The sequence below is a fragment of the Chiloscyllium plagiosum genome, unplaced genomic scaffold (assembly GCF_037043375.1).
Source record: "Chiloscyllium plagiosum isolate Xiang-an unplaced genomic scaffold, Cpla_swu_hap1 HiC_scaffold_13, whole genome shotgun sequence".
NCBI lineage: Eukaryota > Metazoa > Chordata > Chondrichthyes > Orectolobiformes > Hemiscylliidae > Chiloscyllium > Chiloscyllium plagiosum.
The window spans coordinates 80,875,007-80,898,399 of NW_028270151.1; the positions used below are offsets into that span (position 1 = coordinate 80,875,007).

At 44.3% G+C, this 23,393-nt stretch overlaps 1 protein-coding gene across 2 annotated transcripts in view; it reads left to right on the forward strand.

Annotated features, from left to right (window-relative positions):
* The window catches only part of gpc5b (glypican 5b), a 554,501-nt gene that overhangs the window by 191,950 nt on the left and 339,158 nt on the right, over positions 1-23,393 (forward strand). For both annotated transcript variants that reach the window (XM_043701794.2, XM_043701795.2), the window contains exon 3: positions 8,564-9,258. In XM_043701794.2, the coding sequence (XP_043557729.2) occupies positions 8,564-9,258 (695 nt within the window). The remainder of the gene's footprint in view (positions 1-8,563; positions 9,259-23,393) is intronic.

The following is a 23,393-nucleotide window of genomic DNA, read 5'->3' on the forward strand; positions in this document are numbered from 1 at the left end:
GCTTGAAGGGAGCAGACAAAGGGTAGTGGTGGAAAGTTGCTTTTCAGACTGGAAGCCTGTGACTAGTGGAGTGCCACAAAAATCGGTGCTGGGACCATTGCTTTTCGTCATTTATATAAATGATTTGGATGTGAACATAGGAAGCATAGTTGTAAGTTTTCAGATGACACCAAAATTGGAGGTGTCATGGACAGTGAAGAATCTTACCTCAGATTACAATAGGCTCTTGATCAGCTAGGCCAATGGGCAGATTAATTTAGTGTGACAGATAGAGATTAATTTAGATAAATGTGAGGTGCTGCATTTTGGAAAGATATATCAGAACAGGACTTATACACCTAATGGTAAGGTCCTAGGGAGTGTTGCTGAACAAAGAGATCTTGGAGTGCAGGTTCATAGCTCCTTGAAAGTGGAGTCACAGAAAGATAGGGTAGTGAAGAAGGTGTTTGGTATGCTTTCCTTTATTGGCCAAAGTATTGATATAAGAGTTGGGAGGTCATGTTGCGGCTATACAGGACATTGGTTGGACCACTTTTGGAATATTGTGTGCAATTCTGGTCTCCTTCCTATTGGAAAGATGTTGTGAAACTTGAAAGGGTTCAGAAAAGATTGATAAGGATGTTGCCAGGGTTGGAGGATTTGAGTTACAGGGAGAGACTGAATAGGCTGGGGCTGTTTTCTCTGGAGAATCAGAGGCTGAGGGGTGACCTTATAGAGGTTTATAAAATCATGAGGGGCATGGATAGGGTAAATAGACAAGGTATTTTCCTTGGGGTGGGGGAATCCAGAACTAGTGGGCATAGGTTTAGGGTGAGAGGGGAAAGATATAAAAGAGACCTAAGGGACAACGTTTTCATGCAGAGGGTGGTACGTGTATGGAATGAGCTGCCAGAGGAAGTGGTGGAGGCTGGTACAATTACAACATTTATAAGGCATCTGGATGGGTATATGACTAGGAAGAGTTCAGAGGGATGTGGGCCAGATGCTGGCAGATGGGACTAGATTAATTTAGAATATCTGGTCGGAATGGACGAGTTGCACCAAAGGGTCTGTGTCCGTGCTGTACATCTCTATGACTCTGTGACTTGGTTCAAGAAAGCCCAAGGGGAATATTTTTTTATCCAAAGCATAAATTTCTCTTTTCCAAGTGCAAGTTCCTCCTTTGCTGGATTGATAGGAATCGAAGTATGAATGTGTCGAATTGACGTTGGTATGAATGGGAATTGGGAGACTTATTGGAAGCTGTCATTGGAAGTTGTCATTCACTGGGCAACGTACATGTTGGGGTTTCTAATCTTATCGGACCGAAAGTTGTGTACCTGTAGCATCTGATGTTTCAAACAATGACGAATGTCTGTGTTGAATATATGCCGTTTACAGTTCAATAACAAATGTACATTTGGAAAATAGGTGGCCATTCTTTAGAGCTAATCAGTTGGAAAAATTTGACTTCTGCTGAATGGCTTCCAGAGGTTTCTATTCACTTTTGTCCAGTGATGCTCTTTCCCAATGTATCACTCAAGTTTTTCTAAGACAAAATTCACCATCAAGATGTTTAATGATTCAAGCTAATCTTTGTTTATCCCCATTCTAGTTGGTGATCTAGGGACAGATAACAATTGATAGCTAGCCAGCAACACCCATGTTTCTTGGCCATAAGTTTACCCTGCATCAAATACTTCCATTCACCTTTACAATGTGTGACACCATCAACCCACATTACTGTTGTCAATGCTTTAACTTCAAAGATACTCTTGAGCTGTTGTGATAATTGCTCATAGACTCCCTACAGTGTGAAAGCAGACCATTCAGCCCATCACCAACCCTCCAAAGCATATCCCAACCAGACCCCACACCCCAACTGTATTCCAGTAATCCTGCATTTCCCATGGCTGGTCCAGCTAAGCTGCACATCTTTGGACTGTCAGAGGAAACCAGAGGAAATCCACACAGACACAGGCAGTCACCCGAGGTTGGAATTGAACCTGGGTGTGTGGCACTGTGAGGCAGCAGTCCTAACAACTGAGCCACCATGCCACCCTGGTGAGCCTTCTATGTAAAGTCAACTTTTTCCGTCAATGTGTCATGAAAGAAATAGATTAATTGTTGGCAAACTCATAGAAACCGAAAGTAGGAATTAATGGGTCATTCTCACATTGACAAACTGAGGCTAGAGAGTACCACAAGGATGGTAAAATGTAACATTTCCAAATTTGTGGATCAGACAGAGCTAATCAGGAATACAATACTGCAGATGCTGGACATCTGACACAAATTCAGAGATTGTTGGAGAAACTCAGCAGATCTGGCAGCACCCTTGGAGACCGAAACAAGTTTTGAGTCCGGTATGACTCGTATTGTGATGAATACATAAAGGAGGATTTAAACAGGCTTTGTGATTGGGCAAGAACATGTCAGATGTATTATAATGTGGAAAATGTGAGGCAGAAAGAACAGATGTGCAGGGTGTTTCTTAAATGGTGAGAGAGTGGAAAGTATAGATAGTTATGCAAGTACACTTGAGTGTCATTGTCAATGAGTCACTAAATGGTCATATGCAGATGCAGCAAGATATTAAAAAGACTAATGGATTAGTCAATGGAGATTACATTCTCCCTGACAGCAGGGCACTCCAGATTGTGTCTTCCAATTGTTTTCCGAAGCCAACTCTGAAATATCTAGCAAGTTGTGGAGATTCGGAAAGGAATATGTAAGCAACAAGTCATAGAGTCATAGATGTATAGGACAGAAACAGACTCTTCGGTCCATCTCATCTATATCAACCAGATATCTGAAACTAATCTATTCCCCGTTGCCAGCACATGGTCCATAACCCTCTAAACCTTTCCATCCAGATGTCTTTTAAATGTTGTAATTGTACCAGCCTCCAACGCTTCCTCTGGTAACTCATTCCATACATGCATCATCCTCTGCATGAAAAAGTTGCCCCTTAGCTCCGGTGTAAAATTTTCCCCTCTCACCTTAAACCCTCTAGTTCTGGACAACCCACCCCAGGGAAAAGATCTTGCCTATTTACCCTTTCCATGCCCCTCTATAAGGTCATTCCTCAGCCTCCAACGCTCCAGGGAAAACAGCCCCAGCCTCTTCAGCCTCTCCCTGTAGCTTAAAACTTCCAACCCCCACAACATTCTTGTAAATCTTTTCTGAATCGTTTGTGGGTGGCATGGTGGCACAGTGGCACAATGGTTAGCACTGCTGCCTCACAGCTCCAGAGACCGGGTTTCAATTCCTGCCTCAGGCGACTCTCTGTGTGGAGTTTGCACATTCTCCCCGTGTCTGTGTGGGTTTCCTCCGGGTGCTCCGGTTTCCTCCCACAATCCAAAAATGTGCAGGTTAGGTGAATTGACCATGCTAAATTGCCCGTAGTGTTAGGTGAAGGGGTAAATGTAGGAGAATGGGTCTGGGTGGGTTACGCTTCGGCGGGTCGGTGTGGACTTGTTGGGTCGAAGGGCCTGTTTCCACACTGTAAGTAATCTAATCTAGAATCCTTTAAAGTTTCACAACATCCTTCCTGTCGGAGGGATACCAGAATTGCACGCAATATTCCAAAAGTGGCCTAACCAATGTCCTGTACAGCTGCAACATGACCTCCCAACTCCTATACTCGGTGCTCTGACCAATAAAGGAAAGCATACCAAATGCCTCCTCACTATCCTATTTACCTGCGATTCCATTTTCAAGGAATTATGAACCTGCAATCCAAGGTCTCTTTGTTCAGCAACACTCCCCTGGGCCTTACCATTAAGTGTATAAATCCTACCCTGATTTGCTTTCTCTAAATTAAACTCCATCTGCCACTCCTCAGCCCATTGGCCCATCTGATCAAGATTCTGTTGTACTCTGAGGTAACCTTCTTCACTGTCCACTGTACCTCCAATTTTGGTGTCATCTGCAAATTTACTAACCAAATCTCCTAAGTTCACATCCAAACCATTTATATAAACATGAAAATGCTCAGAAATCTTGGTTCATGAAACTTGTGAGAAAACCTTCTTTGTGTGTCCTTTTGCTCTTCCAGGAGACCGTTTATACTTTTGAGCTGATGTAATTACAGTTGAAGCTGTTAAGACTGATGTCAGGCTCACTTCCTTATGTGCCCTCATGACCAATCAATCAGGTAGGATGCAAAGTGAGGGGCATTTTGACAGGCTGTGTTCACAGTTCAAGGAAGTTTCCTGGCTGACAGCTATGTGGGTGGGAGCTGTTAAGTTAAATGTGAAGACGGAAGTTGAAATAATTCCACAGAGGAGAAAGTGAGGACTGCAGATGCTGGAGATCAGAGCTGAAAATGTGTTGCTGGAAAAACGCAGCAGGTCAGGCAGCATCCAAGGAGCAGGAGCATCCCTGAAGAAGGGCTCATGCCCGAAACGTTGATTCTCCTGCTCCTTGGATGCTGCCTGACCTGCTGTGCTTTTCCAGCAACACATTTTCAGCTCTAATTCCACAGAGGCCCAACACCAAGTCACCCTTTCTTTACACATGGAGAGTAAACAGGATATCTGATACTCCTGTTTACATCTGTCAGCCAGGATTCCCTGATTGGATCAAGTTAACAGATTCAATCAGGGAACTCATATTCTATGAGGTCCATCTGGCCGACTCAGTACAATCACGACAGAAATGTATCTTTTAGTTATTTGTCTGTGAAGATGTGATGGCCGTCATGCACAGTATCTCATTTTGCATGAGTTTTGATGAACATTCCTGTAATTTATTGTAAAAGCTTCAGCAGCTAAAGTATCCACACATGAAACTTAAATTTGTTGCAATACTAGGTGCTGTCCTTGGGATTTCTACCCTTTTGCTCAATTACTTCATTTCTGCTATGTCTGAAGCTCTGCTCAATGGACTGTTCAGTGGTTTCAAATTTTCATTCACAGATTTAACATTGACCTGGAGCAGATAGCCAAGTGGAAATTGACCTGGCTTTCTTTTCCATTCATTCATGGGATTTGGGCATTTGGCTGCAAGTATGATCTGACATACCACAAGCAGAGCAGCACTTTCTTCTTGAATTTCCTACTTTTGCAACTTTACCTGGGCTTCATATCTGAAACAATTTCAATACTAAATCTTGACTTTCTTCAGTTTTTTTTTGTCTTTCTTCATGGGATGTGAGTGACACGGGCTCAGACAACAATTATTGCTCATTCCTAATTTCTCTGGAGAAATTGCAGTGCGCTGCCAATGATGTGATGGCCTGGTGGTATTAGCGCTAAATTGTTAAGTCAGAGATACAGGTCATGTTCTGGAGACCTGGGTTCAAATCCTGCCATGGCAAATAGTGGAATTTTAAATCAATAATTTCTGAATTAAGAGTTTAGTGATGACCATAAATTCATTACCAATTGTCAGGAAAAACCCATCTGGTGCCCTTTAGGGAAGGAAGCTGCCATCTTTACCTGGTCTGGCATACATGTGACTTCAGATCCACAGCAATGTGGTTGACTCTCCACCTCAATTGGGGATGGACAATAAATGCTGGTTTAACCAGTGACACCCTCATCACGTGAATGAATTTGAACAAGAAAAAAACTTTTGCCCATTCAGAATTCATTTACAGTTGAGGGTATGTTGCTGGAAAAGCACAGCAGGTCAGGCAGCATCTGAGGAGCAGGAGAATCGACGTTTCGGGCCGGAGCCCTTCATCAGAAATAAGGCTGATTGAGTTCCTGATGAAGAGCTCTGGCCCAAAACGTCGATTCTCCTGCTCCTCAGATGCTGCCTGACCTGCTGTGCTTTCCCAGCCCCACACTCTCTCGACTCTGATCTCCAGCATCTGCAGTCCTCACTTTCTCCCAGAATTCATTTACCGTCTGCTTTATTCCTCAATCGAGGTCTCCTCCAGTTCCCTGTCACATTATTGACGATATTTTTAAACAGGCTTATTTCTGGGATCCTCAGGAAGCTGAGCTTATGTTTTAAATGAATGGAGCAGTTGCGAGTTATTTTAGTTTTCCCCAGTGCCAAATTGTTTTACCTCATAGTGAGTTTTGTCAGCGCCGATTGTGTTTCAGTCTGTCACAAACTGTCTGTCCGGTGCTGCAGGTAATTCAAATAGGCAGTCTGACACCTTTCTGGCAGCTTAATGAGGTATAATGCAATCACATAGTTATCCTGCGCACTGCCAAAGCCTTTCTAATTACTCAATTACATGCTGTCTCTCATTCTGTTGGCAGCAGGACATTTTGAATAATCGATTTGTAAGCTTGTTTGGTGGCAGCGGTCATGGTACATAAAAACAAGGTAATTAAAGTGCAAAGCCATTCTCCAACTGATATGGAGTAGCTTGGGCAAAATAAAACATAGCTCGGACTGGTGTGAAAGCTCTCGCCTTTAGGGTAAGGCCAGCAGCAACCAAAAGACACAGTGAATCTATGAGATGCTTGGGATGTAAAGGAATGGTCAGTCTGGACTGAAACAAAATAAGGCTGAGCACACAGCGTTTATTATATTGTAACGTTACTCCATAAGGCATAGGACAAAGATAGGGCATTCGGCCCATCTCCCCCAACAAGGTCAAGGCTGACCTGTTCCTGTCTTTTTTCCCCTTAACCTTGGAATACCTTACTGATTAAAAAAATCTCAGCCTTGAATATTCTTAACAACGCAGTATCTGCGGTAAAGACTTTCAGACTTATTACCCTCTGTCAGGGAAAGAAAATAAACCTCCTCAACATGAAATGGGCAACCCCCTTATTCTGTGCTGATGTCCTCTGGTCCAATGCTGTCCCACCAGGGAACCACCTTGCTGTATCTACCCTGTCAAGCCCCCTCCAGCAATACTGTATGTTGCAATGAGGTCGCCTATCATTCTTCTAAATCCACCTTATTCAATTTTGCACAGATCATGGCGTCATGCAGCATAGAAACAGGCCCTTTGGGAATAGACAAAGACGACGTAGAAAAGATGTTTCCCTTGACGGACAATCCCGAATGAGAGGCCATGGTTTTAGGATAAGGGGTAGTAGTGTGAATCTGTGGAATTCGCTACCCCAGAGTGCAGTGGATGCCAGAACATTGAATAAGGAGGAGATAGACAGGTTTGAATAAGGAGGAGATAGACAGGAGATAGATAGGATTAAATGGCTGTGGAGGGGAAGGAAAGTGGATTTGAGGCTGAGATGAGATCAACCATGATCGTATCAATGGTGGAGCAGGCTCAAGGGCTGAATAGTTTACTCCTGCTCCTAGTTCTTATGTTATTTAAGACTTGTATGTAACAAGCAAACTAACATCAACTTGCATCAAATATTGTTTAACAGGCAACCAACACATCAATCTAAAGCAGTGGTACTTCTGCATTAACTACCTAATGCAATCACAATCCACCTTACTGGTTTCAATAGCAGAGTCATGTCAGCCTGAAAAGGTTAACTCTGTTTCTGTCTCGACAGATGCTGCCAGACTTGCTGAGTTTGCTCAGCACTTCCTGTTTTTATTTCAGCTCTTTTTTTTCTGTGCAATGTTCTTCTGACAGAGTCGTAGCATTACATGAAACTAGTCCAAGAATAAAACCCAGCTCTTCAGGCTAAGTTAAAACTATGTTAAAACTCTTTAAAAAAGCAGATGTCTTGTGTGTGATAGTTCTCACTTGATGTTTCAATAGCTTTCTGCTTGACTTTCTTCCTCTGTGGCAACCAAATCATGTAAACCTGTCTCTGAACATAGCTGTCTGGTATGTCATCATAATCTCACTGCCCAGACATTATGTTCCATCTTTTAATGAAAGGAGACGTTTTAAAATATAATTCTTGTTACGAATACTGAACTTTACAATATTTGCAAATATACAGAGTGCTGAAGTCAATATTATATGTGCCTCTCATGAGCCACTGTTCAGGGAGATATGGTTAATACCCATCACTGACCACGAAAAATTGACACATGTAGGTTCAGTGAAGATCTTTTTAGCTCGCTGCCCTGTTTCCACTTTTATTTTGCACTTCAACTCCTCATTTTGTCGACCGTTAATACATTCCTGAAGAGGGGTTGGATCTGAGTGATTTGGAAAATAAACATTTTAGCACGAAACAGATGTAACTTGCCCTCCTCAATTCCATTCTCCTGTAGACATCACTTCAAACCCATTTTCTATTCTTTTCGTCCTGCACCAACAGTTAGAACATAGAAGAATACAGTGCAGTACAGGCCCTTCGGCCCTCGATGTTGCGCCGATCCAAGCCCACCTAACCTACACTAGTTGTTCTGTAGTTTAATGAAACTCTCCAAAATTCCATCCCATTACCCTTGGTGTAAAATGGGTCTACTAGATCCTCCATTTTGCATGGATTTCTCAACCTTGACTGAGTTTGCATGAGGTTGGAGTGTTTCGACAGGGTGTGGGTGGGTGGTTTAGTGGTGGAGAGGTTTATTGAAAGAATTTCACTGTCAATGTTAAATTGGTGATGAATGGGACTTAGAATGAGAGGGGGGTAAGGGGACTTTTAATAGAAGTGGTTGGAGTGTGCAAAATATTTCTGTTTGATTCCTGAATATGTTGAATCTATTGTTACTGAAGTTCCTTCTTTTCCTTTGGCAGAGGCTTTTATATCCTTGATTCACAGTGCCCGCAATCATACCAACTCCATGTTCAAGACAGGGTACAGGACAATGGCAAAGGAGGCTACAGAGGTGGTGAAGGGGCTGTTTACTGACCTATCACTCTATGTCCTGGATACGAGCTGGAGCATTGAGGACATGGTCCTGGGTTTCTTTGACAACCTTTTCCCATTGGTTTATAATCGGCTGATACACCCTGGACTAAATGAGGTCTCTCTGGATTACTTAGAGTGCCTACGGTCGGCCAGGCAGAATATCAACCCCTTTGGAAGCTACCCTATGAAGATGGTAGCTGAGATAGCCGAGCCACTGCAAGCAATGAAAACTCTCCTGCAGGTCCTGAACATAGGCAGCGAGGTGATAAATATGACTAAGAACATTGTTTTTACCCGGGAGTGTACCAGAGCCCTGGTGAAGATGCAATATTGCTCTCACTGCCATGGCCTTACTCTGATCAAACCCTGTGTGGCCTATTGTCTGAATGTGATGCGGGGATGCCTGGCCAATGTTGCCGATGTTGACCCTCACTGGCAGGCCTACATTTCAAACCTAAACGAGCTCACCAGTATCATTACAGGACCTCAAGGTGTGGAGCTGGCTTTACTGAGAGTGGCACCACTGGTTAATGAAGCTATTTTGCACGCCCAGCTGAATGGACCCGAAATCTCTACTACAGTAAGTAAAGATATATAACTGTGTGTTAATAGCAATGCTTGGACACTTCTCGGGGTTTGTTGAGGGACTAAGTTCCAGCAAATGTAAAGTATTAATTGACCTCTTTTTTCTGAGTGTATCTTTCCCTTGCAAAATGTCGACGCTATTTGAGTCTCTTTCTTATTGTTGCTACTGCCTGGCTCTCGGTCTTGCTATGCTTTTCTCCATATGTGTGTGGTTGCAAAAGTACATTATCTTTCACTCAACCTGAGTAATCATCTTTTTCTTGCTCTTTTGTGCACCTCTGTCTAATGCTTTTTCTGCTCATTTCTTCCTCTTTAACTTTTCATTCTCTATTTATTCTCATCTTTATGTATTTCTTCTGTTAGTCTCACCATTGATCTGTCTGTCTGTCCTGCCTTTCCCCCCTTCCTGTCACACTCACTCCCTTAGCTTCACCTGTTTACTTAAATGATTACGCTGCAGTGCTTCTCTCTCTCCCCTCCTCTCTCTCTCTCTCTCTCTCTCTCTCGGTCTTTCTCTGTGTCTCTATCTCTGTCTCTCTCTATCTAATTGTTTCTGTGTCACCGTCTGTCTGGTTCTGTATCTCTCACTCTCTGTCTCTCTGTCTCTGTCTGTCTCTGTCTGTCTCTCTGTTTCTCTGTGTTTCTCTGTCTCTCCCTCTCTGTCTCTGTTTCTCTCATCTCTCTGTCTCTCTCACTATCTGTCTCTCTGTCTGTCTCTCTGTCTCTCTCTACCTGTCTCTCTGTCTCTCTGTGTGTCTCTGTCTCTCACATACTCACATGAACTTTCTCTTCATTCTCTGTCTCTTTTTGCTGTAACTGGTAAATACCTTTCTATCCATCTCAAAGAAGGTTTCTGCAGACATAAGCTCCCCAGCGCACAATAACCAGCCTGGCCCGTGGACATATAAACCACACAGAGTGGTGATTGTTTGAAACTGTTTAAGAAGTTCTTTGTTGAGTTGTCAGGATTTGGAACAATGAGAGGTCTAACTCATTGATGTCAATCGTGACTTGCCTGGCAGCAATCCCACTCCTGAGCCATGAGTACAAGCTCTTCACTTCTGCTTTCGGTAGAGGACTGCGATGGTCAAAGATCCCACAAACAAAGGTGCAGTTTGTCCTCGCTGCTGGGTGTCTGTATCCCATCACACTGTTTCAAATAAGAGGACAGGAGGTTGCCTCATTGTGTTAACCAACATTTGCCCCTAATGAAAAAAACAATTAACTAGTTGTTACAGCACTGCTATGTGTGAGCCTTGTTGTGTCTGAGTGTACCTGAAAAACACTCAGAGTCACAGAATCCCTACTTTGTGGAAGCAAGCCATTCATCCCATCGAGTCAATACTAGTCTTCTGAACAGCATTCCCTCCAATCCCTACATTTCCCAAGGATTAATTCACCCTGCCTGTACATCCCTAGATACTATGGGCAACTTAGCATGGCCAATCCACCTAACCTGCACATCTTTAGACTGTGGGAGGAAACCCACGCAGACACGGGGAGAGTGTGCAAACTAAACTCCACACAGACAGTCACCCGAGGGTGGAATCATACCCAGGACCATGGTGCTAACCACTGAGCCACCATGCCACACTTGGATGGCTGTGAAGCACTGTTGAAGATGTACTGAAATCATGGAAAAACGTGATCTAAAAGCCTATTCTTTCTTTCTTCCTTCCATGACATTAAGTGAGTGGAACTATAGCCAGCTGGGATCTCCGCTCTCGTTTGCTGTCCAATGCTGTCTGCTTCTAGTTGTCCAGGTGGAGAGAGGGCTGCTCCTGTCCCCAGGATCTACAGCTGCCCAGTCTTCACAGAGCAGGGTATGTGGGAAATTAGCCACTTGGACGAAATTGTAGACTGCATGTGGAGTTGTCCTACAGCCTACAGGAGAGGAGCGGATGGAGCAGGAGGAGCCGATTGAGTCGGACAGACATCCGCGCACAAAATATCCCACCTGTAAGGAGAATTCTCGGTCACCCCACAATGATATCAAAGCACAAGGGCTTTGGGGTACGGTTTGAAATAGGCAGACAGGTGGGGAGAATGTACAAACTTCCACCAGTACCGAAAACGAGCAATTGGCGCTCCAGTGTGATCATCAACGCTACGTAGAAATGTGAGCGGGATGGTAAGATCTAAACAGCAGACAGGGAAATCAAACTATTTCAGCAGGCCAGCTTAACTTTCCTTCCTTTCTGTCATGATGTGGAGGAGCCATATTTGGAAATAAACCTGTTGGACTATAACCTGGTGTTGTGTGATGTTTGACTCTCCTGGGGTTTTAGTCCTTTTGGGAAGGGTTGCTGACAGGAATGTTTGAGCTGAAATCACACACACACAATGAGTAAATAAATAAATGAGAAGAACGGCCAAGGTGATTTTTTTTTTGTTGGGGAAAGGATCTGTTTGTGGGAACTTTTTCGCAAAAATCAGCAAAAGAAAATGTGAGAAGCCTCATTATACCCACTGTGAAGGGCCCTGCCAGAGCTCTGTGTGAGTGTGCTGGATGGCAGTCTTTAAGTTCTGTTATCAAAGCAGGCTCTGAGTAATTTTTTTTGTTTTTTTGGCAGCTCTCCTAGTTTGTCCTTGAGGTTTTCAAGGCTGACTGGCTGCTGCAGGGAGTGTGGGATGTTTGAGAGGGCTGTGTGGTAACCAAGCAGTCAGCGTAGCCCACTTCCAGTGACGTGGAGAAGACCCGAGATTTGCTTACAGCCCAGCTTGACTCTGAACTATAGAACCATAGAGTCCCCTACAGTGTGGAAGCAGGCCATTTGGCCCATCGGGTCCACACCCACCCTTCGGAGGGCAACCCTCCCAGATCCACCCCATCCCAGTAACCCTGCATTTCCCATAGCTGACCCACCTTAGCCTCCATATCCCTGGACACTATGGGTAGGTTAGCATGGTCAATCCACCTAACCTGCACATCTTTGAACTGTGGGAGGAAGCTGGAGCACCCAGAGGAAGCTGCCACAACGTCTTGTAGCCTCCTCATCCTCCCTCTTCCGTTTTCAAAACACAAGGGCTGAAGCTGGTGTGGGGGAGGTGAAGGTGAGGGGGTGTGGGGGATGTGGGGATGTGGGGATGTGTACGGAGTTTTGTTGGTGGGAGATGAAATGGTAACATCACCCCTCCATCACACCTCTGGACAGCAGACCTTTCTAGCTGTTGGACCCCAGTCTTCATTTGACTAGCACCGCTGACTGGATGAAGCATTGTTCACTGAACACAGTTGCTGTCTTAACATGTGATATCACCAACTCATGGAGGATCATTTCAATCAGAGCACCGTAGAATACAGCAGTGGGAGCAGGCCATTCAGCACTGCTCAATAACCTGTACCTGCTCTCCCGTTACCCTCTGATCTCTTTAGTCTTAACAACCACCCGATGAAGGAGCAGCATTCCAAAAGCTAGTGCTTCCAATTAAACCTGTTGCACGATAACCTGGTGTTGTGTGATTTCCAACACCGGCACCTCCAAGTCATAACTATGTCTCCATCTTTCTTGGAAGTCTCCAATGGTTTGGCCTCATCAATTTCCCGTGGCAGAAAATTCCAACTGGTACAAGAGCTTGTACCATGAGGAGCATGGTATTTTTGATTTCCTTCCCATCTCAAAGTCACTGAGGGAAATTACAGTGAATTAGCTGAAATAAGAGTTGAATACAGCTCTCAGCACTTCCTGGTTTCTGAGGGGCACTGAGGTACAATCAGAACTGTTAATCCAGTCCCAAACAGGCCGGTGATACTAGAATTATGAAATGGACACAGCTACCTTTCTTGATATTAGATCCATTTTCAGAATGCAGCATTGTATAAGTCTCCTTCCAACCTACCAACCTATCAGTCCATTTTTGTAAGTGCACTGAAGTACTGAATTAAATAATACTCTTTCCTGTGCATCTTAGAACAGTGAACATACTGTGAACATGGACAAGGTTTTGGGGAGCTTCCTGAAGGAACAGTGAGAGAGGGAAAGGAATAGGGAAAGAATTCCATGCCCAGAAGAATCTCTGTGGGTCAGCGGTTGTGGTGATGGCGCTTTAATCTCCTTCACAAAAGTGACCTTTATAGTTTTCATTAGATAAGAGGCTGAACTTTCTGGAGTCATAGAGTCGTACAGCATAGAAACAGGCCTTTCGGTCCATCCAGTCCATGCCGAACATAATCCCAAACTAAACTAGCCCCACCTGCCTGTTCCTGCCCCATATCCCTCCAACCTTTCATATTCATGCACTTATTTAAGCACCTTTTAAACGTTGTATATTTCAGTGATAAACTCAGCTGTTAACAGCAGGATTGATTTGTCGTAAAAATCTAACAAGACTTGGATTTGTGTAGCATCTTTCACCATGTCAGGACATCTCAAAGCACTGTGTGGGCAATTAAGCAGTTTTGAAGTACGGCCACTTATTGGAATGTAAGAAATGTGGCAGAATAAAGTGCACAACAAGCTCCCACACTGTAATAAATGGTCAGATACGGTTAAGGAATAAATATTAACCAGGTCACCAGGAGGAATTCCCCTTTTCTTCCTTGAATGATGCTGTGTAATCTCTTGCATATACCTGAGATAGCAGACAAATGTTGGTTTAACATCGCATTTGAAAAACAGCAGCCCCAACAGTGCAGCACTCCCTCAGCACTAACACTGCCATTTCAGCTTGGATTCCATTTGCAAGCCTCTGAACTGGAGTTTGAACCCAAACCTGTTGAACTTGCTGCCCCTGGAATAGTGGCTGACCTAGAGTCTAGTCATACGCTGGCCTGGATAGAGGAAACCCATGCCTTACGTTCCTGGGCCTGATCTGTACACTGAGGGCTGGAGGAAACAGTTGTCATTCTCCCAGAAGATGTGAGGCAGGAATATTCCTCCAGATGGCAGCATTGAGAACTTTATTGGACTTTTCCAATATATCTGATTCTTGGAAGGCATTGAGTGATTTCTATTGGGGAGGTGGAGTTTCCGTTGAGAAAAATTAAAATGCCTTTAATTCTAGCGCATGTCAAACTAATACAATTCCAAGCATCTGCCTGTTACTGAGACAAAGAATGTGTCTTTAAGTTGCCAGAATTCTAGATCTTGACCATATTCTGGCCATTGGTGTATGACTGATCTGGATCTGGGACCTGTTCCCTTTCTGGTTGATGGAGGAGTTATCCCATTTCACATGGAGTACAAACCACCCTGTGAAGCGTATCAGCATTCACCAAAACCAACGGTGCCAATTTTTGTTAAATATAAGAGGACTGATTTTCTCTGTTCATTGTCCCTTTTTATTCTCCTGGATTGGGCCACTGTGAGACTGGAGGCGTCATGATGTTAGATTTCGTCCCGCAGTGGAGCTCCAGTGAGCAGCGTCGTGCCAGTATAAGAGAGGGTCAGCTCAGTTTACTGCTTGTTTGGGAGTACGTGTGACTGCACGTGGACACTGAGCATAGACACAGAGAGTTTAATGACAGCCTGCGATAGAGTTAGGGTCAGTGTGTGATTGATGGTGAAGTGGAAGGAGGTGATGTAAGGACAGTTCTTTGATGAGCTCTGCAGTCAGACCATGAGGTGTTGGCTGAAGTGTGTTGACATTGCAATGCAAATAGTATCGCGCGCCAGTGCTGTGTTCTTGATCTTCACGGATGGACTGAGGTGATTTGAGCCGGAATTATTGCAGTGATTTAAGTAATTTTTCAAGTCCGTCCTTGCAGCGGAGATCATTATTTTTGCTTTGTTTAACTGATCATTATAGTGGCTTAGTCTTATTGTCACTGGACCAGTAATCCTCAATCCTGACGAAGGGCTTTTGCCCGAAACATTGATTTTCCTGCTCCTTGGATGCTGCCTGACCTGCTGTGCTTTTCCAGATTTATTCTAATCTTGACTGTAATCTCCAGCGTCTGCAGTACCCACTTTCGCCTAATAGTCCAGAAGTGCACACTAACATTCAGTAGATCCCTGAGATTCAGATTCCATTCATAAATCTGGATACTAAAATCTCAGTCATGGCGATTGTGAAACTATCATTGCCTGTTGTAAAAAACCCATCTGGCTCAATAGCGTCCTTTTGTCAAGGAAATCTGCCATTCTTACCCTGTCTGGCCTCATGTGACTCCAGGCTCTCACAGCAGTTGCATTCTTAGTTTCCCTGTGAAGCAGCCAAGCAAGCCTCTCAGTTCAAGGACAATTACGGAGATGCAATAAATGCTGGCCTGGTCAGTGACATCCACACCCCATGAAAGAAGCAAGTCTCAGGTTTAATCCAATACTGGCACTTGGACGCAACCACCACGCCCCTGCCCCCTCAGCATGCACACAGCCCCCTCCACCCCCCCCCCCCCCCCCCCCCCCCCGCCTTCCCCACCTCATTCCAGAGAGAGTACAGAATGATCCCCAAGAGATCAGCCAGCACTGTCAACAAACTGAGAGCTGGGCAGAGAATATTGGGGGCCAGCGAGTGACGTGAGCTTGTTGTGCTTGTCTTCCTGGGCTTTTCCGGCTCCAAAGCCATCGATGCCAGTGCAGGAAGCAGCCAGTGATGATTGGCAGTGCGCACCAAGAGGGGGAATAGAGGGCGACTGTCATCCTATTTCCCTCTGCAACCAGATCAGACCTTGGACCTGACGAAGTTCATCCATTCCTCTCCTTCTCCATTGACATGGAAAACCAGGGGGTAGAATGAAGAATGGCCATGTGACTTGTTCTGGAAAGAAAATAGTCCTTAGTTGTCCACAAGCATGTAGATCTCTTTCTTGAAGTGATGGATGGACACTTGCTCAGTAATGCTGTCTCTTCAGTTGGCTGTTTGGCTATAGTGGACATTGCTAGTGCTCCTCAGGGCATGAGGAGCAGACGGGCATGATTGTGTGCCTTACCTCTGAGGCTGAGGCTGACTGTCCCAGGCCAGTGTCAGCTCATTCTAAACCTGCCTGTGTACTGGCTGTTGAGGCCCTCACCTATCTATGGACTAATGAGTCACGGAAACTCTACACCAACTCTGAAATGCGCCACTCTGCAGGACGTGCCAATCAATGGGACAAGAATTTGGATGCTACTATCCTTAGAGGTGTGAATGTGCCGCGCGTTGCCAGCTTTGCTGAGTGCAGACAACGCTGTTTGAACAGGAAGCATGGCTGTCTCCCTGTTACCGAGCAACTGGAGCCAATGATGTGGCCAGGCAAGTATCCTGAACCAGAACTCCTGGGTCGCACCAGTTTGATTAAAGGGCTGAGATTCTGCATCAACATGCTGGCTAAGCCACAAACCGATCGCCTCTCTGTGCTGAGTTGTCTGATTTTGGCCCAAGTAGCTACAACGATAACTGACCTTAACATCACTTGATCAGAAAGGAAAAAACTAGCTAGTGTCCCTGCCCCAGCCCTGATTGATATCCATTGAACCTTCATTACGTGGGATTAAGATTAGCTACGATGTCCTCTATAGCCAAGTAGTTGACCGATCGTAAACTCATAAAACTGTTCATCAACCCCAGAATGTTCAGCCAAGTTACGAGCAGAGAGCTGTCAACACACACACCAACAGGCTCAAGGACAGGCTATTATTAGACTGTTGAATGGATCTCTCTAAATTCAAATCTAATGTTGATCCTGCTTTGTGCACCTCCTGTGCAGCCGTAACCTTGTATGCCTGGCTCTGTCTAAGCACCCTATGATCTGTATGTCTGTGTTTGCTGTGATCTGCCTGTACTGCTCACAAAACAAAGCTTTTCACTGTACTTAGGTACACATGACAACAATAAATTAAATCAAATCAAATGAAAACCAGATCCTACATAAACACACAATGGACAAGCAGAATCATAGAGATGTACAGCACAGAAACAGAACCTTCGGTCCAACTCGTCCATGCCGACTTGATGCCCTAACCTAATCTAGTCCCATTTGACAGCACTTGGCCCATATCCCTCTAAACCCTTCCTATTCATATACTCATCCAGATGCCTTTTAACTGCTGTAATTGTACCAGCCTCCATCACTTCCTCTGTCAGCTCATTCCAGACATGCACCACCCTCTGCGTGAAATATACTTCATTCTGTTGCACTGTGTATTCTTTGCCCATCTAGTTTTTAAAGTGTCCTGAAATGATAACAATATAGACTCAGCCTCCTGTTCAAAGATAACTAGCACATGGTAGATTCCATCAGCCAGTATACGGATGGAACATTCTGGCTTACAGTTCCTGGTCCTGCAGGTCTTGCTGTCGTTTTCCTGGATACTGGGCGAGAAAGGGCAAAGCAAGATTCACTTTGTCACTGGTGAAGAAATACCTGAGAAGATATTGCGTACAATTACACCAAAGTGTGGCATTTCCTTCATAGCAAACGTATTAGTAATTAGAGAGTGACCATCTGCCCATGTCACTGCCTGTCAGCTTATAGATACGTTTCAGATAATTGGTCATTATTTCACCGAACTGATTTTTGAATGCAGCCATTGGCTGCTTTCTTGTGACTGGGCTGACCATCTGTGCCTTCCATCCCGAGGGTGGACAGCTTTCATTTTAATGACAACCATTGACAATGGCTGGGGCCTTTCTGTTAACAAAGCATTCTCAGGAAACCACTGGGACTTCGTTGGCCAGGCATTAAGGTAAAATAGATTGCAGCTAGTCACCCACAGGCTCAGGGTAATGTGTTTCAGTGCCACACACCTGTGACTCAGAGGGTCAAATAGTCTAAAGCCATTACTTTGGGCACTTGGTGCAGTGGTAATGTCCTGACCTTTGAGCCAGGAGGCCTGGTTTCAACTCGAACTGTTGCAGAAATTGTGTGATACCATCTCTGAACGGGTGGCTTAGAAAATATCTAAAGTTATTATTCTAGGGATCCCTGATATAATGTAGTCTGATCTCACACAGCTAGGATTTTTTTTTAGATTACTTACAGTGTGTTGGGTTAATGTAGTCTGATGGCATTCGCCCTGGGAATTCAGGGGTTAATGCAGTTTTATGTCATTTGCCCTTTGAACTCCTTGAGTGGTACAATGTAATCTGGCATCACGTACCTGGGATTTATATGGTAATATATTGTAGTCTAACCTTGTGTACCTGATACTCATATGTAAGGTACTGATGCTATCTGACAGCCCATGTGAGATCTAGTTTATTTATTTATGTTTATTCATTTTGTGTGATATGTACATCGCTGGCTGGCCAGCATTTATTGCCTGTCCCATGTGCATAGTTGCTGATCAGTCTCCCAGTTAATTCTTTTAATTAATTAAGAAAAGTGAGTTATTTAGCCAATGGATGTGCAATGAGTGATCACCCTGCTCTAATTCAATTTCTGTTCCCTGTTGTGTGTTTGAGTTACAGAGGTCAGCTGGAAGCCAGTTCAATGGACGCACACAGTTCTCTATCAATCAGAGAATGTATTCCTCTATTCTGAATCTGCTGTGATGGAGTACTTTTCCTTTTGAGATGTGGGAGTCAGGAGTCAGTGAATGTTGTAACATTCAGAGAACACACAGTTCCAAGGGGTTATTACATTTCAGTCCTACTGCTAGATGCTGCATTCAGATTTCACAACAATAGGCATGGGGCTTGTTGGACGGCACTCAGTCGATCACTCAAAACAGTTCATGAAGAAAGAGCAAATTTGGGCCACAGCTAGTTGGAGACGAAGGCAGAAAACGACAAAAGCAAAACTGCTGGCGGGTGAGAACTGTTCAGCTGTACTGCCGAGGAGGTAACAGAAGTACAGTGGTTCTGTATACTTGGGAATTCAGGAAGAAGTCAAGATTACTTGGATAGTTCTGTACTGTCAAGGAAGATGTTCTAGGAGTTGGGAGACAGCTAAGTGTTAGAGAAGGGGCTCAAAACCAGCCTGTGTATAATTAATGCTTCAGTACAGTTGAGTGTGGAGATTAAAAGCTCATGAGCAGTATTTCCATTTGAAACTGGGCCAGATTAGACCTCAGGAAACAAAACAAATCATGGGCAGTGCTGGCTTGGTGGACTTGCTGTTGTGAATATCTGGAGTTGTGCCTGGGGTGCAGTATCCATGTATACTGAGAAAGTTGGAGAACCACCAGAACACAAGTCATTGAGGTGGTACAAGATAGGGCAGCTCCTGAGGGACCTTCGAGGTCAAGTTGTCAAAAGTGAAGAAATTAGACTCCCTTGTGAAGCTTGAATGAAATTTCCTGACTCAGGGTGTCACTAACAGCTGGAGTCTACTCCAGCATTCAATAGGATCATGGCTGATCCGACATTCCTCATGTCCACTTTCCTGCCCTTTCCCCAGAATCCTTGATTCCCCGACTGATCAAAAATCTACCTCAGCCTTAAATTTACACTCCTCCCACAACTCATAGAGTCATAGAGATGTACAGCACAGAAACAGACCCTTCGGTCCAACTTGTCCATGCCGACCAGATATCCCAACCTAATCTAGTCCCACCTGCCAGCCTCCGGCCCATATCCCTCTAAACCCTTCCTATTCATATACCCATCCAGATGCTTTTTAAATATTGCAATTGTACCAGCCTCCACCACTTCCTCTAGCAGTTCAGTCTATACACGTACCACCGTCTGCGTAAAAGATTTGCCTCTTAGGTCTCTTTTATATCTTCCCCCTATCAGCCTTAACCCTATGCCCTCTAGTTCTAGACTCCCCCACCCCAGGAAAAAGACTTTGTCTAATTCTCCTATCCATGCCACTCATGATTTTGTATTCCCCTATAAGGCCTACGACGCTCCAGGGAAAACAGCCCTAGCCTGTTCAACCTCTCCCTATAGCTCAAATCCTCCAACCCTGGCAACATCCTTGTAAATCTTTTCTGAACCCATTCAAGTTTCACAACATCTTTCTGGTAGGAAGGAGACCAGAATTGCACACAATATTCCAAAAGTGGCCTAACCAATGTCCTGTACTGTAGTAACATGACCTCCCAACTCCTGTACTCAATACTCTGACCAATAAAGGAAAGCATACCAAACGCCTTCTTCACTATCCTTTCTACCTGCAATTTCACTTTCAAGGAGCTATGAACTTGCACACCAAGGTCTCTTTGTTCAGCAACAGTCCCTAGGACCTTACCATTAAGTGTATAAGTCCTGCTAAGATATGCTTTCCCAAAATGCAGTACCTCACATTTATCTAAATGAAACTCCATCTGCCATTTCTCAGCCCATTGGCCCATCTGGTCAACATCCTGTTGTAATCTGAGGTAACCTTCTTCGCTGTCCACTACACCTCTAATTTTGGTGTCATCTGCAAACTTACTAAGAAGTTCCAAAGATTCACCACCCTCTAAGGGAAGAAATTCCTCCTCATCTCAGCCTTAAATTGACACCCCTTTATTCTGAGACTATGCTGTCTGCTCCTATACTCTTCGTCTCAAGGTATGCCTCGTCAAGCCCCTTAAAAATCCGATGTGTTTCAGTGAGATCATCTCTCATTCTTCAAAACTCTAATGAGTAGAGTTCCATAATTTTTGCTCATAAGACAGTCCCTCCATTCCAGGTATCATCCTTGCGATCCTTCTCTGAACTGCCTGCAATGAAATAATAACTTTCCTTAGAGAAGGGGACCAAAACTGCTCACCCTACTCTAGGTATGATCTCACCAATACCTTGTATAGTGGCAGTAAGACTGCCCTACTCTTACACTCCAACCCCCTTGAGATAAGGGCCAACATTCCATTAGCCTTCCTGAATACCAGCTGCACACGGATGTTAGCTTTCCATTTTACATTCACAAGTACCCTCAAGTCCCTTTGTATTGCAGCTTTCTGTGTTTTTTCTCCAATTAATAAATGCTCTGTTCATTTATTCTCCCTTCCAAAATGAACAACTTCAGATTTCACCACATTATGTTAGATTTGCCAACGTTTTGCCCACTTATTTAACCTCTCAATATCTCTCTGTAAACTGTTTATGCTCCTCTTGTAACCTGCCTAGCCACCTATTTTTATGTTGTCTGCAAATTTGGCAACAGCACATTCACTTCCTTCCTCTAAGTCATTAACATACTGTGTAAACAGTTGCAGTGCCAACACTGATCCCTGTGGAACCTTACTGGTCATGCATTGCCGACTTGAATAAAAGAAAGTTCTCTGTTTCCAGTCCATGAGTCAATTCTCTATCTATGCTGCTATACTACCTCCAACACCATGGGCTCTTATCTTATGACTTAACCTTTTATAAAGTACCTTGTTGAACACCTTCTGGAAATCCAAATACAACACATCTTATGGTTCCCCTCAAAACTCTAATAAATTAGTCAGCCACAGGGGATGAATACAAGGATCTAACAAAATCAACAACTTGAAGTGCAAAGTCCCCACACTTCAATGCTGATTAGATGGTGGATTGAGAACTAGGAGCTGGGCTGCATTAGAATTCATGGAAGCCAACACTGAGGTGAGAAAACCAATGTTCACAGATTCAGGACACAGTCAAGAAAAAAAGCTTCCGACTACTGAAATCAAATAGACGACATTGCCCTGCTTGGGAATTCGGATTTCTTTGCTAACACATTAGTGGAAAGGGAACTCATTTGATTACTTTCTCTTAACAGTACATTTGAGTGTTGGATGGAGATTATTAAGATGTGTGAGGAAATTTAAGAATCAGGTGAATCACAGAATCCTGACCAGTGTGCAAGCAGGCCATTAGGCCCATTGAATCCACACCAAGCCTCTGAAGAGCAACCCGCCCAGACCCAACCCTTCACTATCCTTGTTACCCAACGTTTACCATGGCCAATTCACCAAACCTGAACATCTTTGGAGAGTGGGGGAAACCCATGCAAACACAGGGAGAACGTGCACCCTCCATACAGACAGTCACCCGAGGATGGAATTAAACCCAAGTGCTTGGCTGTTGGGGATGAAATGAATTACTCAGTGGGTAACTCGCTTGTAGCAATCTAATTTAGAGGAAAAATGAATCGCGCCACACAAATCTTTAGTTATTGACTGTTTATTCATGAGCTCACGGGGAGAGACAAGTCGACATAATGGTCACAAGTCACTCCGACAAGATACAGAAAGTCACGTGATTATATAGGTTACAATCATTTAACAATTAGCAAACTGCTAATTGTAGTATAATGAGTAAATAGACACTTTGCCCAGTCACTAGCGTAAGTCACATAGTGTTTGGACAGTGCTAGTTAGTAGCTGATTAACAAGTGTTAGGATAACAATAGATCCTTGTCAAAGAAGAACGTTCCCATGATGGGAAAGAACTCACTATCAGGTACAGCTGCAAGGTCAACCACCTCACCAAGCCTGGGAATGTACAAACTTAACAAACAGACACTAGTATGAGATTTAAAATGGATTCCAGGCTTTTAATATGTGACAAGATGGCTGCTTTGGTTAACAAATCTCCCACAATTCTTTCCTTTTTTCTTTTGACTAAATCAGAAGGGCAGTTGAGAAGAATTGGTAAAAGAAGGGACATAGCCAGACCCAGGGGTGTTGTTGGAGGCTGGGGGGTGGGGTTCAGGGTCGTCCAGGTAACTGTCAGAATAAGGGTCACCAGGACTGAGAGACTCAATGAAATCATCCACTGGTGGGGGAATGCCAGAAACAGGAAAATGTACAAGCTGGGAAGAAACAGGGGACTTCGGGCATCAGTAGTGACCCCAAAACGGGCAGAGCATTGTTTTCGGAAAATAACGAGAATGGAGAACAAAACAAAAATAGCAATGAGAACCATAATGCCCTGGAGGAATACAGAAACCCAAGAGCCAAGCAAACTACCCATTCAAGTCCAGAGATCCCAACGTGGGGTAGTCTGGGGAGAGGAAACCACCTTGCCATTGAGTGGCTACATTCGTAATGTTCCCACTGGCATCAGGGATGTAGGTGCAACAGCCAGAGCCGACAAGGACCTAAAAAGGTAGTCGAGGGCCATGCGATTTTGGAGGGCCATGGTGCAGACAGCCACCATCTCCGCATTAAGAACGTCAACAGCTAAAGCAGTGGCATTGGCATTCTCTTCCAGAGTGGTGGCAATCCTCCGAACCTCAATCTCAAGTTGAAGGGTGGCATAGGGAGGGGAGAAGATAGGTTAGAAGGCTCTGCAAAGTAGCAAGAGCTCTCCTTCTACAAGGCACTGAAGCATTAAAAGGTGAAGTGTGGGAGTGGTAAAGGAAAGGAA